At 34.9% G+C, this 15,177-nt stretch overlaps 1 protein-coding gene across 1 annotated transcript; it reads right to left on the bottom strand.

The window, feature by feature from the left end:
* Positions 1 to 1,834: 1,834 nt before the first annotated feature.
* LOC142981218 (phospholipase A1 member A-like) lies at positions 1,835 to 6,922 on the bottom strand. Its single transcript, XM_076126961.1, has 2 exons — positions 6,530 to 6,922; positions 1,835 to 2,931 (listed from the first exon to the last, which is right to left on the bottom strand). The coding sequence occupies exons 1-2, from the start codon at positions 6,717 to 6,719 to the stop codon at positions 2,015 to 2,017; spliced, it is 1,107 nt and encodes a 368-aa protein (XP_075983076.1). The 5' UTR covers positions 6,720 to 6,922; the 3' UTR covers positions 1,835 to 2,014.
* Between the last annotated feature and the right edge of the window lie 8,255 nt (positions 6,923 to 15,177).

Genomic DNA, 15,177 nt, shown 5'->3' with positions numbered 1-15,177 from the left:
AAGCAAGACTATCACTCATTCATTAATATTATAATTAAATAGAAATTATACGTTATATTTTATTGTCTTTATGATCATAGTTGTATATTATAATGGCTGACTATAATTTAATTTTATTCGTTAATAAATCAAACTTTATAGTAAAGATTAACTTTCGCACCACGTATTAATTCAGATATAATATAAAATATTGGAAAGTTGATTTATAGATAGTAATCCTGTAATATTGTATCATTTGTGTCAAATTTTGTATAATATATTTAATATTCTTTGTAATATCCTGCTTGATTTGCCTGAGGGTGTAGGTAGAGATCACCACCCACTAACACTAACTATTAGTAACTATAATGTAAGAAATACTTCTGTTTTTGATAAAATTTTCGATGGAGATATGTAGTATGGAAACCCTTTTTTTTTAAATTCACTCTTAACTAGCAGACATAAAGCCTTTTCAGCTAGCCTTCAAACACAATTATACGATTTACCTAGCTTACTCTACCTCTGAAACTTGTATGCAAAGAGCATCGAACCTACAGACCCACAGAGCGATGACGTGGCTCTACATTGAACTGTCTCGAACCCACGACCCAATCGATAAAAACTAGCCCTGAGTTTCATGTACTATCTGTATAGAAGTACCTATCATTGCGATGGACATAACTTTAGGGCTGATAGTGTTTAACTACCTCTGGATAAGTGTCAGTTCACTTAACCAGTGGATTTTTGACACACATTTAAAGGTAGATTCTCTATGGAAGGCGGACTTCTATTCTAATATCTATAAATTTAAAACTGTAGAAATTTTATGAAAATTATGGCTTAAGTTACGAAAGTAAAAATAATTAAAATAAACTGTAATACTAAATTGTAATCTTCATTCAATTATTTGTTGAACATTAACTGATTTACCATTATGTCGGAAATTACCAATCAATCGTAATGAAATCCGATAAATTGTTTAATTACAAACGCTTTCAAAAATTAGTTCCTTTATTGCACAAACACATTTAGAAAAGAAAGTGCTGTTTGTTTTAATTATTCTACTTACGTTCTTCCGAAATCACGTTAACAGTAATGTATATAAAATCTCATATTAAATTATAATTAACAGTTCAGTTTCAAAGTGATGGACAACCCTATAACGATTAATTCGTATCGTACAGCTAATACTAGACGCGCAGGTTTGACATCGGAACTTGAAGCATCCTGCATAAATCAGGATAGTTGGCACCGCCGGCAGCCCTAGTGGTGCCCCCCTCCCCCCGGCGCGCCGCCCCCTGCGGTCCCCGCCCCCCGGCACACCATTAATCAGGCGTCATAGCCACGCGAGGTGCACCGGCCCCCCGGATATATTGATGAGCTCTGATGGAATATAAATGGCCTGAGAAACGTGATATTTTACCAAATTGCCCGCCAGTCACGCCGCTAACCCGGAGATAATGAAATTTCACGCCCCCGCACGTTCAACGAAAGTGACCCGGCCACTTCGTTAGACTTGCACGCGAACAACTTCACGTAGTAACGGTGCTACGGTGCCGGTTGCGAATGTTCTCAGTTAGCGACCGACAGATAACCCCGCAATTGATGTGTCTGCTAACATAAATAATGTAAATATCCGTCCCACAAATCTCTGTCCAACTTAATAGCTGCCTAAACCCTGCTCATCAATCTTGGTTAAGTATATTAGTTACTTCCAACGCCATCTATCGTAAAGTACTCGAATTTCGCAAGAAAAAATGCCAACAATCTATAGCCTTGTATAGCAACAGTTGAACTATTTCTCGTAGTGGCCACTAGATGTCGCTATAAGGAGAGAGTTTAATAAAACAAAATATGATTGTTTTTTGTTTATTACAAACGTTAATTAAATAAATATCACAGTCAAGTCATCACAACACTATTATTGTTAAAAATTAAATTCGCATTTTTTAGTTTCTATGTTAAAATGGCTGTTGAAATGCACACTTCGAAGAGAGCAATATAAATTACCTACTATTTACAAACTAAGTTAATATTAACTAAATGGCCACCCAGTCCATAAACTAAATGGGTTGAAGACTTTAAGCCTTGGTTCCTGTCGTTTCTCTCTTTCTTCCGACTTGTATAGAAACATGCCTCTGGACTTTGTACTGCAGGAATAACCAAGCACAGTCTCACTACCGTTACACTTACTTTCCAACAACTCTTCCCAGCTGTCACAGCGTTTACCCATGAGAGTTCTATCATTCATTGCTGACGCGGAGTATAGTTTCCAGGCCAACGCGTGATCACATTCAAGACTGATACTCCTATCCCTACATTCAGGCTGTTTCCCCGCCACTCCGTTCACATACACATCAGTATGACCTATAGGGTCTTCAAGACCTAAAACCCCAGCACTAGAATGTATCACTTGCACAAATTCAGCGTCTCTTTTATCCAGCTTATGTTCCGTCTTCGTAAAACAGGGTTTCGCAGGATCCAACGCGGTGATTCTTCCCAATTTAGTTTTTAATTTCTTCTGCACCAGTTTTCCTGTCATACCAGCTACATGGGCTCCTAAACTGAACCCTATTAGATGCACAGAAGATGGGTTAAGACCTGCTTTTTGAAGGTTTTTGATGAAACTGTACAGTAAATGTGAGAGTGGATTGACTCTTGTTACTGAAGAAACGTATCCTCGACAAAAGGACAGTCTTGTATCTAAAACTAGTACTACAGGGTGTTTGGTGAGTAAAGCTTGAACTATTGCGTTGGAAGACTCGTCTGTGGGGGTGTTCCACCAGCCTGGTATGTATAGTACGAGGGTAGGAGGTTTGTTCTTTATATGTTCGTGTGCTGAAGCCGCGCGATATACGCGGTGTGAGTTCCGTTTGAACTCGAAGATGTCGATGGCTGGCATCTCGATGGAGTAAGGACGCGCGAGGAGTAATTCCAGTGGTAGGGCTTCACCTGGAAATATCATTGCATTTCTTTATAAGTATAATTTCTGCGAGTCAGACAAGCTAGGTAAATGTATATTATACTAATACACAAGTTTGCTATTTCACATTTTTTTGAGCAAGCGTATGAGTAGTGTCTATTAGACTTCGTGAGTAATGAGCCATTCGCTACCAGTTACTACTATAAAATTTCAATTCTTCGTGACTATAGACATCATTGAATAATGAGACAGCATATTTTACAATACAAATTAATTAACAACCGTTTATAAATATATTCTGGAATCCATTATCAGTATTAAATAATAAAACCCCGTCACTGTCCACTATGTGTCCCACTGCTGGGCAAAATAAATAAATGAGAGCAAGGTAGACTTTACTACGATGTAGACAAAAGCATTAACTTTTTATCGGCAGTGCCTGTACAGAATTTTATTTTTCTAACTTTCGGAAGATTTTTATTTTAACCTTAATCTTAGGAGCTACTGGTCCGAAAAATATGTTTTGTTTAACAGTGCGTTTATTGAGAAAAGCTATATTAATAACTATACAAACTACAGCATTTGCGGAAGAAGTCGCGGGCGGCCCCTAGTTTAAAATAACTAAAGACAAGTTTCAGATTTCATAAAAAAAATACCTGTAATGGAATATTTTATACAACTCTTGAGAATGGATCGCCATCATTTTCCAATTACGTGTACAAACCAGTATTATTTTACGTTGAATTGTTTTAATCGGTTTGTTTGCGTCAATACAAACTTGTCGAGATATCGTGACGTCGAAGTTTCTCACCGAAGGAGTCCGTTTATTAATAGAATTCATTTATATTATTGTTTTTTGTTAATATTTTATTTATAATATGTTCTAAAAAACTGGATTCGTTGGAATGAGGATATTTTTTGGAAATACGACACTAATTTTAAGACGCATTTATTACTATGACGATATGTATTTATGTTATACTCGTATACTTGAGCTTTTTATAATATATTTACGTTGCCTGTAAGAAAAACAGCTCACACGCTTTTGCGCGTTTGCTGACTCTTTTTAATGAATTAGTTTTACTTTCTTTCAGTAGGTACTCTACAAACGCATGCTCTAACGTGACTTAGTTAACTGTCTCATAAAGATAGATATTTTTAATGCAATGTTTTACTACTGACTGTATCCTAAGACAAGTACTGCCATGGTGGGAGTCGAACTCCGGGCAACACGAGGATAACCAGGGTGCCACTATACCATCAACTCAATACTTTTTATTCACAAATCACGACAGTATCCTTACAAACAATTTGACCCAGGCCGAGAATCGAACTTGAAACTTCATAACTACACTACATACACGTGTCATCATATCAATCATGTAACTCGTGTTATTCATCAATAAATCACGTATGGCATAACTTAGCACATAACTCAGTATTGGAGTTAGTAGCAACAATGGCCTCCGTTTATTTAAATTAAATATTGCATTATGTCAGCCTCACCTCACCGCTCGGAGCATTCTTTCATTATATAATGTCATCGTATAATAACACATTGGAATGTTAATTCTTATTTTTATACTAAGATTACATGCGTTCATGAAGACATCTTTATGCTATATACTATAGGCCTGCCCCTACTTCGCTCGATTTAAAGTTACTTTACAAAAATCTTTACAATTTTTACATTACTTTATTATGAAGGTTTCAAAACTATTGGATTATCATACATCAAAGTCAGTTGCGTTGTTTTAATGATCTAAGCATACATAGGGACAGACAGTAGATAGTAGCGACTTTGTTCTAAACTATGTAGTTGATTACTAATTGAGCCTTCGATCGCTTGAATAAATCTCATTTTAGCCGCTGAGAGGTAAATTTTTAAATAAATAAGTAACCTTTGTCTTGATACTAGATGTTATTTTATTTCCATGTAAATTTTCACGAACGACGGTTTAGGCGTTAAATCTTATTAACTATTTGACTTCAGTATTTATCATACTTATTACTTGGACGTATTTTTGTTATTAATATTTTAACGTAACCGGAACCTATCAAATAGATAGATTAATTGTGAAAGAACAACGTTTTGAAAGATGGTAATCTAATCAATAATATGAGACTTGCCCAAGACCTTAACTTACAATACAATAATAAACCTTGAACTTCTAAACCTCTCTTGTCCTCTGAGTTCAATATTATGAACATAATTATTTTATATGATATTAAGAACCTATAATGGAGAATGTTAACAAATTTGGATTATTAGCTCTCCATATTCTCTGCTAAAAATAAAAAATACTAGTGAAAGAATTACTTTGATACGTCAATTAGTTTCCGATTTATAAGTAAAACAAGTTGTAACCGCGCGAGTCGGTGTGACGTCATTGTACATTACGCTAAGTCTGGCTCACATAGTCTTTTTTAATAATATTTACTATTATTACACTTTAAATATAATAAGCAGACGAAAACACAACAAAATACTGCATAAGCTATTACATCTACGGCTGGAGACTTGATATTAAGCGGGACGCGGCCCGCGCGGCATGGTGTACTATGACGTCACGCTGTTAGCGGGACTCGATATTTTTTGAAACTTTGAATGCTTGTAAAATCAAAACTACTTGGTATTTTTGACTGAAACAAAAACTAGTTTGCATGTACATGTACAGGCTTTACTGAGTCAAAATTTCAAGCGATTTGGCATACCTAGTAACATTCTCCATTACAACCGCCTATCCGGGCGCACTTTAGATTTTTGTATAGATTTTAATTTGTACTCTATTTAAAAAAAATATTGTGAATACTTTGATAATCACTTTTAAAAAAGAACAGCAAAATAATGTACACGTGTGTGAAGCATATTAATGAATTACCTACTATTATACACCACCTACCTAATACCCTACATAGGGTACCTATTCATAAACTTGCACCTAAAAAAGTATCAGAACATGTACTAAGACTAGGTATAACAATATCTCAGTACAACAATGTATAATTTCAGAGTACATTAAAAATTATCTAGGTTTTTCTCAGATCACAGATAGATAGCTCCTAATAACAGAAAATTACCTAACAATATGACATCTTTGTTTAATCACTTGTTTTAATTACTTTGTTTATTTATAGCATTTGTGGTCAGTTATCTTAAGATACACAAAAAGTAATCGAAGAAATCATTAAAATTTGTGATATCTAAATTTATCTAAAATCTGGAAATTGATTAGTTATAAGAATCGAATTTCCCAACGTGAGTTCGCCTCAATTGAGGAAGAATTTTGGCTGTCTACTAACATACGAAATATCTGTCAAAATGTTCTGTTATTACAAAGAATAAATACGCCGAAATGATCGATACGATCATTTTTAATTTGACAATCAATAAACTAACTTGTTTAGTGTCAATTTTAAATAAATTAGGTACAGCGTGTAAATTCTTTAAACATTTCGTACCTATTTTTCAACAAAATTCTTAAATCATTTTGAAAAACAAGAAAGGCTGTCGCAAAATAAAATTATTATCTTAACCATTTATTTTAAAACTATGTACCTATATGCTGGCTCATCACTTACTAAAGTATCATCACCATAAATCACTATCACAAATCACATACTTACATGTAGCCGACGCAGCTTTGATCAGTCCGTCGAAGTTGTCGGCGACAGCGGGCGGCAGCAGCGCGCCGATCGCCGCGAGCGCGTCGGGCGCCGCCTGCGAGCATGAGCATGCCACCAGCGCGAACACACCCCACACCCACACGCACATCACTACGAAACACCGTGCCCTAGACTCACACTGACACTGCATTAGATATTTTTATTATTTTAATTTTTATTGTTAAAACATTTTTTGTAGTATTTTTTTAATTTTTTTGCAAATATAGGATGTTTTTTTCCCAAATTTATTTGCAAATACAGGTTGTTTATTTTTCCGATTCAGTAGTTTATAGCTTTTTTCAAAGTTATGTGATCAATTGATAGTATTTTTTGCTGTTTGGCGTATGCTAGTGATGTTACCTTGATACTGAGTGGCGGCGGCCGAGACCGTTGTTTATATCAGTCATCGTAAACACGTCTCGCTGTAACGTGCTTTTTGACAAACTTCACACGATTTGTAGCAGAATTAGAATTAAGTTATAAGGTTATGGGTTCTCATCCGTAACGGTTTGTTTGATGAATCATAGCATCGCACTTTGAATTGCATGGATGATAATTGAATTTTCCATAAAGAAATAGTCTAAATCGTTTAATTTTAATATTTACATGATTATTCCTTCTCAATAAAAAAAAATCGGTCTGAAAAAATGTTGTCAGTAAAATTGTAGGCTTGAATATACTTTTGTCAAGCGTGATATCAAATCTATGACAATTTCAGATATATTTTTCCTTATAGCAACCAATACCGCGCATATAGACACTGAACATATTAATCAAAAGAATACGTGTCATACATTTGCATACCAGAAACCTATAACTGCATTAATGTGTAGTTTCACCCATGACTTACGGAAGTGCGAAGTTAACGACTGGCGTAGACCATTAACTGACAGGTGACATAACTCGTCACCTCGACATTCACCTTGTCACTACAATAATATGCACACCACTATACTAGCTGTCATTTTATAACAGTAGCTCTCAAAGTATTGCTAGCCGGACACTACAGGACTATCTCTGAGCATTAAAACTGAGAGGATCTCTTAAATGATTGAATGAGGTACAATTTGCGACTTGAGCGGCACAAATGTCAAACATAGGCATTATAACTTTAGTTATTATCCGCCTTTGTGCATTGTATAAATGATCTGTTAAACTACGAAAGTACCCAATGACGAACCATTTTATGTGAAAATGTAAATATTTTGATGAGCTGGAAATATTTAGTTCTTTCCAGGTCTTACCATGTGTGTCCTAAGTTAATTATTCGTCATCTAACAAATATCTTTGCCTCGTAACATTTTTAGTAAGATAAAAAGAGAAAAATATATTTAGAGATTTACAAGTACTAACAAAACGCATCGCAAAGTTTCAGCATATCTAAAAGAAAATTGCCCTCAAAAGGTCATTTACAGGTTGAGAGCCACTGTCATCATTACATGATGTAATAGTGAGTGTATGGTAATTATAACAAGGTCTGATGGCAGCACAATGTGTGATGGGTGCTTCATTATCACGCGGCGCACCGACCGTCGCCACCAAATTATGTCATAAAGCTAATGAGTGTTCAGGATGCCGCATGATGCAAGGACGTGCGCTGGGGCCACAACAGTGTGAATATTGTTGATAGTTAGTGTGTGATTAAGTACTAAATATGTAATATATGTATAGGAAATATTTGGGTATCCAGCTAGCCTTTATCTAAATGTCCGTTCGGATAAGTTCGACCTATAGAAAACTATATTATTACCAGGGATAAAGCCTATTTAGTAAAGGATTGTACATATAAGGGAGCGATAAAGACTCAAATTAGGAACGAGAAAAAATATAGATAAACATTTGTGGAAGAAGACTTGGAAATGATAAATAATAATATATGGATACAGATGAAGGTTGATGGAGAACAGGGGAAGAAGAGCACATGTTGTACCTACTTGACGTGGAATCAGGGTAACAGATAGTTTTAAGTTTGATTGATAGACCAAATATGGATTAAATAGTCCGAGCTTACTCAACATCTAATGTAGGCGATGAATATCTTAACCTAGTTCAAAAGCAATGAGGAAAATACCAAAAATAGCTCACTTTAGAAAAAACGGCACAAAATAAATTAGCAGCAGATTTAAATAATATTAGCACTATTGTAAGTACTTCCTATTCCGTCACTCCATAATACAATACAAAATATAACTGCAAAATGAATATTTCTGTTGCAAATTGTTTAATTATTGTAATTCGTGTACAATTAAGAGCTATTAGAACGAGGCACACGTTTGCGAGCACATCGCCTCTTCCTCGTACATTGAGGGCAATGTCTTCAAGTCCTTAGCTCATGACCTGCTAATTGATTCAATGTAACCTTTTAATTATTTCAATGTCACGATTTCGCTATATAGAAACGTACTACCAAAACGTAATAACAGTTAATTGATTGGCTTAGTAACAAATAACGGATTATGTGAACTAAAAGGAGACAGGACTTCTGAGTCTTAAGATTCTCAATGTAAATAGATTTTTAAAGTGTCAGGCTATCAAGAACATCAGAATGTCGAGCTATTTTGCGACTTATCTAGCTAAAGGTATATTATTATTGTCCCCTTCAATCACCACTTGTTTTATTTAAGTAGCAATGTGATATGTAAACCAATGAATTTGCTTTATGCAATTCCGTACACCGTAAATACATCGTGCTTTACCAAAGTATTTTGGGCAAGTGCTCCTCCCTTTAATCCACTTAGTAAAGTTCCAAAACAAACCGATACCCGCATTGCGTTCTATTTTTCTAGAACCATCTACAAACCGTAAAAGATTGCCGTTACTCGTGTAACGAACATAATTCAAATCGGCAGGGATTGACACGTTGCCAAAACGTTGCGGGCAGGAGGCGATACATCAAAATCCACGACCTACCCGCAGCTCGTACAGCCTGTATGAACCGAACATGAACAGAACTGTATGGCATACGAAACGATGGTTTAAGCATATTTGAGTTTATCGCCGCTCGTCGGCTTTTATGGTAAGTACTCATTAGAACTTTTGATGGTAGACGTTTTGGCGAATGTTTTATGTAATGTTCGTTTTACATTACATTTCTATGTCATCCTAGTCATGTACTTCTTATATTTTCAGCACATCTATTAGCTTGTGCCTGTTTTTTTCACTTAACTAATTCTAAACGATTAGATCTATTCGAACCAATGAGTTCCTTGAAGACTCAACGGGGCTCGATAACGTTGATGTTGACGTGTCATCATTTGAAATACAAAAGGGACAGAATAACACAGCACATCCATGTGAGAGAATTACAATAGCCGTACAGTATGGTTTAAGACCTAGCTGAGGAACAAAATAAACTGAGTCATGCTCATCGCGTGGTTCAACAATAGGTTGAAGATTATCTTAAACGACTTTGGGCCAGTTTCGCAGCCTGTGAATAAGCATCAGGTAACCTATCCATATGTTAAGCTATCCAATATTTATTTAGAAGTAGTGGATTAGTCTTTCAAGTTAATATTCAGGACTAATTTCTCATCCACCACTTCGAAAACAGTATCGAACATTCGCCAAACCGTTTCACGTAATCTCTCTAATACATATTCCACCTCAATCCCCGGGTGTGTCCGGGCGCGGGTCTATTGTCCGCTCCGTTGAACACTAACGGCTTACTGACACCAATTAATTCGGCACTTTTCCAAAACGACGCCGACGTGCTTCCCAAACGAGTGGACCACTTAGTTTTAAGGGCCTGTTCGTTATGTAACGAGCCGCGCTCTTTTACGTAGCATGTGTAAACGTTACATTTTCTAGATAATCCTTTTTTCTGCCTATAGATGATAAACATTTTAGGATCAAGTTAATAAGGGAAAACCTAATATTAACAATTTAGAATTCATTTTACATGTACAGGCCGTTAATTATTCTCTTCATTTAATAATTCTTCTAGGACGCATCAAAGTGAGAAAATGCCACAGCGTAATCGATGCAGATAGAAGATTTATTTTTATCAATTAACTTCCAAGATGATTTGTATAGCCTTTCCCAAGTCTTATGATAATTGCACAGCAAAATCGACTCAGTTCAAAGAATACTTGTGATTAATTTAATTTACAAATAAACATTTTTTATAACTATTTTAAAACATTATTTTTTTCTAGCTCCTACCTATAACAATTTCTGTGAGTAAACATTAATCAAGTAAAAAAATACATACGTAGTTGACTTATTTCTCATTTCTATTTTCGTCGACAGTGGCGCTTCTAAGAGGATTAATTTCGCATCTATAAAATCATTATGAGACTTAACTACTTATAACAAATTCAAAATACCCATAAAACAGCTACAAAGTTGCTAATTGTAATAAATTAACACACAAATGATATTCCGTATAGAATTAGCGAATACATAATTAATAAACAAATACAAAATCTAACAAACTGCCTCTAATTTTTTACAAATATTACTTACTGAAGGTTATTGGTATTATCGAGACTAAAATGTCAATGTCGTATTAAAAGTGTCCACAAGTGTCAACAAGTGTCGTGACACTTTGATAGAGCGTTACTTGAGAGGTGTTGACATTTGGGAAACTTCTGACACACGCTGTAAATCTTGGAAAGTCCTTTTGAAACTGTATTGATAAGTGACAATGATGTCTATAAGGTTGTGGAGAATAGACTACTGCCACCGATTACTCTACTGCTTTATAATAAGTTTAATACACGAACGGAGGCTACTCACATTCTTTTCGTTTTGTTTTTTTGCCTATTAATATCTTAGCGATAGAAACATTGACTTTCAACCAGCTAATAAAGGATATAAATACACGTGGACTACCTCTACCTACGTCCATTACCACTGTACAATATCCAGTTGTTGGCCAATTGTCGGTGAACGTCTAAAACAAAACGGTTTGTAGGTTAAACAAACTTTGGCACGGACTTTACATACTTTATTGGTATTAAGCTGGCCGTTGACGCATCTCAAATAATATAATTATTCCATGTCCTACTTGAATAGCAGTCATTAAGCCCAAAAGCCTTACAGATTGGCTAAACAGTTGTGGCACTGGGGTAGCCACTAAACTATATAATTTAGACATGAAAAGAAAAATATCAAAACCATTTAACCTAGCAAGTAAGGCACTTTCACATAAAACTCTTACTAAACCAGCCGACTTATAAGAAGAAATAATGTTATTTTCGTATAAAATATTCAAATATTTTCCACTGATTGTTTCACAGCAAGTTTTTCGTAATTTGACGTCATTCAATGTGATTGACCTTATGCCCTTGTCATGATAGTTCGTAAGTAATTATTTAGCGCCATCGATGTAGGTACCTACTTTTATTTTCAGATTTTTTCTATTAAAGTTTAAATTCCACTGTTTTTCTACGGTATGCGTATATACCGTATATTCGTATATTTACGGAATCACCTGTTTTTATGTAAAGTACAGGACAATGTGTTTTTAACTAAGGTGTTAATATAGTATTAACCTTTGACCCTTCTATGTCAACGGCTCGAGTTCCAAATAAAGGCTCGCAACTCTGACATTTCGAATTCACAGTTTTTAGAAACATTATCGTCACTTCAATAATATAAAAGAAACACACACGCCTGCAAGTTACTTAACAGATTAATTTCTGATTAGCAAGTTTGAACATACCCAGTACAGTATAGAGAAATAAAGCCTTATGCCTTAGTCCCTGCCGTACACAAGGCTACGCAAGTCTTCGATGTTCAACGACATTAGACTTCAAGCGACTTACTCCCTAAATCTACAGTTATCTTTACTTTTAAAAAATCATCCTGTAATAGGGTCAAAAGGTTTGTTGTAGTTCCTAATACAGTGCTTTTTTTGCGGCGGAATCTCTGCAAACAAATTTCTTCTACATTTAAAACACCGTTTGTTTCTTTCTATCATATTTATGTCAGAGGATATCTTAGATTCGTATAAAGCCTTATTCACTTGTTTAGCACATAAGTCACGTATTCCATTAGTAAATATTTCGTACTTATTGTTTTAGGTCAGACTTATTATTAGAGGAAATGACAATAATTACACAGCTATAATAAATAAATAAGCTTTAAAATATTCTATGTAGGTGCGTTGATATAACTGTATCTCGTGACGCAATAGAAGTAAAATGGTTTAAAAACTTCCTCTGTGGCGCGGTCGATCCCGATCGGGGTCGATTCCCGGGTCGGATAAAGTGCTATCGGTATTTTTTATTAATTATTTTAAATAGTACTTTATGCACAGCGTGTCTTCGTATATGGCATTTCACTTGCCCCCTGTTACATAGGATAAACATAGTAAATGGCGAAGCGGGGGTATATTTCATACACAGCTGTAGGTATACCTTCGAGTATAACAAGCGTGATGTTATGTATGTCTGTAAGAATGGATTTTTAGTCATTACTAGCTTACTAACGCAGCTACGCTCTTTAGAATCTCTATCATTCATCCCGCGACTGTATTTTTGTTTCGTTCCCGGAAATAATATTAAAATATATTTCATAGTCAATCATTGTCAATAATCCATAATACACATCTAATAACCTCTAACGTTTAGAGGTCGAACATTAGTGTGTACAGCGATAGTTCGTGTATTAACAATGATTTATTTAAGTACTCTGTTTTGTTAGTGGGTTCAATTCCGTGTCAGTATCCTTCACTCTAAGTGCAATTAGGCACTAAAGTTTAAACCTACAATTGTTGTGACCTCAGTTAGTGCAGATTTAAGTTAATAAAGTTTTGATGTAGATGATTGCCAGCTGTGTATTTATAGGTAGTTATATGAATAGGTGTTGATTGATTGTTCATGCATGTCAAAACAATTGCACTGATTTGGATAAAGAGCTGCCAAAGTGTTAAATTGAAACGGAATCTATACTGCTACAAATTTCGACAATAATATAAACAATACGCGAAACCGCAGGCATAAGAAAATTGAAAATATAGAGGCATTTGTATGAAAACAGAAAAACTGTAATGTAAAAGTAAAAAAAAAAACAATACTTGTATGACTCTTAGGTCTCATGTTCGATTCTCGTGTCGGGCAAAGTTAAATAGTTGTATGTACGTTTGTTATTTATTATTTTAGTTCTCCGCAATTAGAAATTCCATCCACAACACAGTAATATAATTTTAACATCGTCATAAAAGACATTAGTGTTTGTCATACTTTCTTCATATCGGAGTCTTTGCCCTGGAGTAAAGAGACGTGATCGAAAAGATAAACACACGACTCATCCAGTGTTATCGTTATATTGGAGAAAACTATGTGTATTGTACGTGACTGTGTTCGGTAATGAGATTTGTGGATATTAATATTATATTTGATGCAATGGTGAAGATTTTGTAGCATTAATAATTTGGTATACAAATAATATGGGTGTGCCAAAGCAAAGTTCTTCTGTGTGTCTGACTGCTTGTTATGCTTTTACGCTAGGGCGAATGCTTTAGATACTAATTTACACGTGGCAATCATGGTATGTGACCAAAAGGATAACAGTACGAGCGTGTTTATTCAAATAAAAACAGATTTTAGGTAACGCGAATGTTTCGACACAAAGATCTGAATTGGTACCTAAAACAAATGTAGGGTTACAGAATATATCCCAAGAAACTAGCCTTATACATAAGTCTATCCCGACATAAAACTCACCTGAAATAATTGCAAGCAAAGACTTGGTAGGTATTTAATAAAATAAAAATTCAAAACAGTTTATAGCAATCCAATTTAGTCACATATAAATCATGCCGTAGAGTGTAGACTATAATTTCATTGATAATACTTATTAGAGTAAAACCGGATGTAACTTCCGTAAAATTTAAATGAATAACAAACCTATAAATGGTGCGAGACCCACATTTTATAATGAGGAAATGTTCTAACCTCTAATAAATAAGTCTATGAGGATATTTTCATACAAATCTGTGTATTATCTACGTATGTTAAGTGCCTACTTAAAATCAATGAATTGCACATTCATTATTGTATGTTTCTTACAAAAAGTTAAGCAAAAAATAGCCTTACGACATTTTTTGTTTAATTGTGCTACTGCCTTGGTGGTCTACGAAACATAACGTTAATAGTTATGACTCATTACTAATTATAATATTTTTCATATTCTGATTCATCGTCGCAAAACGTTTCAGTATTATATCCATGTCTAAGTAATACTGAAATGGACTGAAAGTGAACAAGCCTAAAATAGCTTGACGTTTCGGCGCAGGCTGTTCATATCGTTAGTCCCATGTACATATTTAAAGGGGGGGCAAGCGCACGACTACGGACTACGCAAGACTAAAGAAAACTCAACAAAACAAAGGAGATCATCCAGGCTCCATACATATTTGGGCCTTTTTCAAAGTGCCGGCCAACAAAAAAAAGTGGCATATATCGATAGAACTAGCCATTTGAAGCAATAGTTAGTATGGCACGAAACCGGTATGATCGCTTTGAACCGAGTTATACAGGTTTGAAGATTCATAATATTCAAACATTTATTCATTTCTAAAAGTGCTGTGAAACATAAAATAATGATTAATTTTGCTAGAATTAACTACCAAAGCAATTTTGCTTGTGAAGCGACCACTCTGA

This window comes from Anticarsia gemmatalis, chromosome 19, assembly GCF_050436995.1.
Source record: "Anticarsia gemmatalis isolate Benzon Research Colony breed Stoneville strain chromosome 19, ilAntGemm2 primary, whole genome shotgun sequence".
NCBI lineage: Eukaryota > Metazoa > Arthropoda > Insecta > Lepidoptera > Erebidae > Anticarsia > Anticarsia gemmatalis.
Note: the sequence above shows the minus strand (reverse complement) of the source record. Positions and strands in the feature narration are given on the sequence as shown.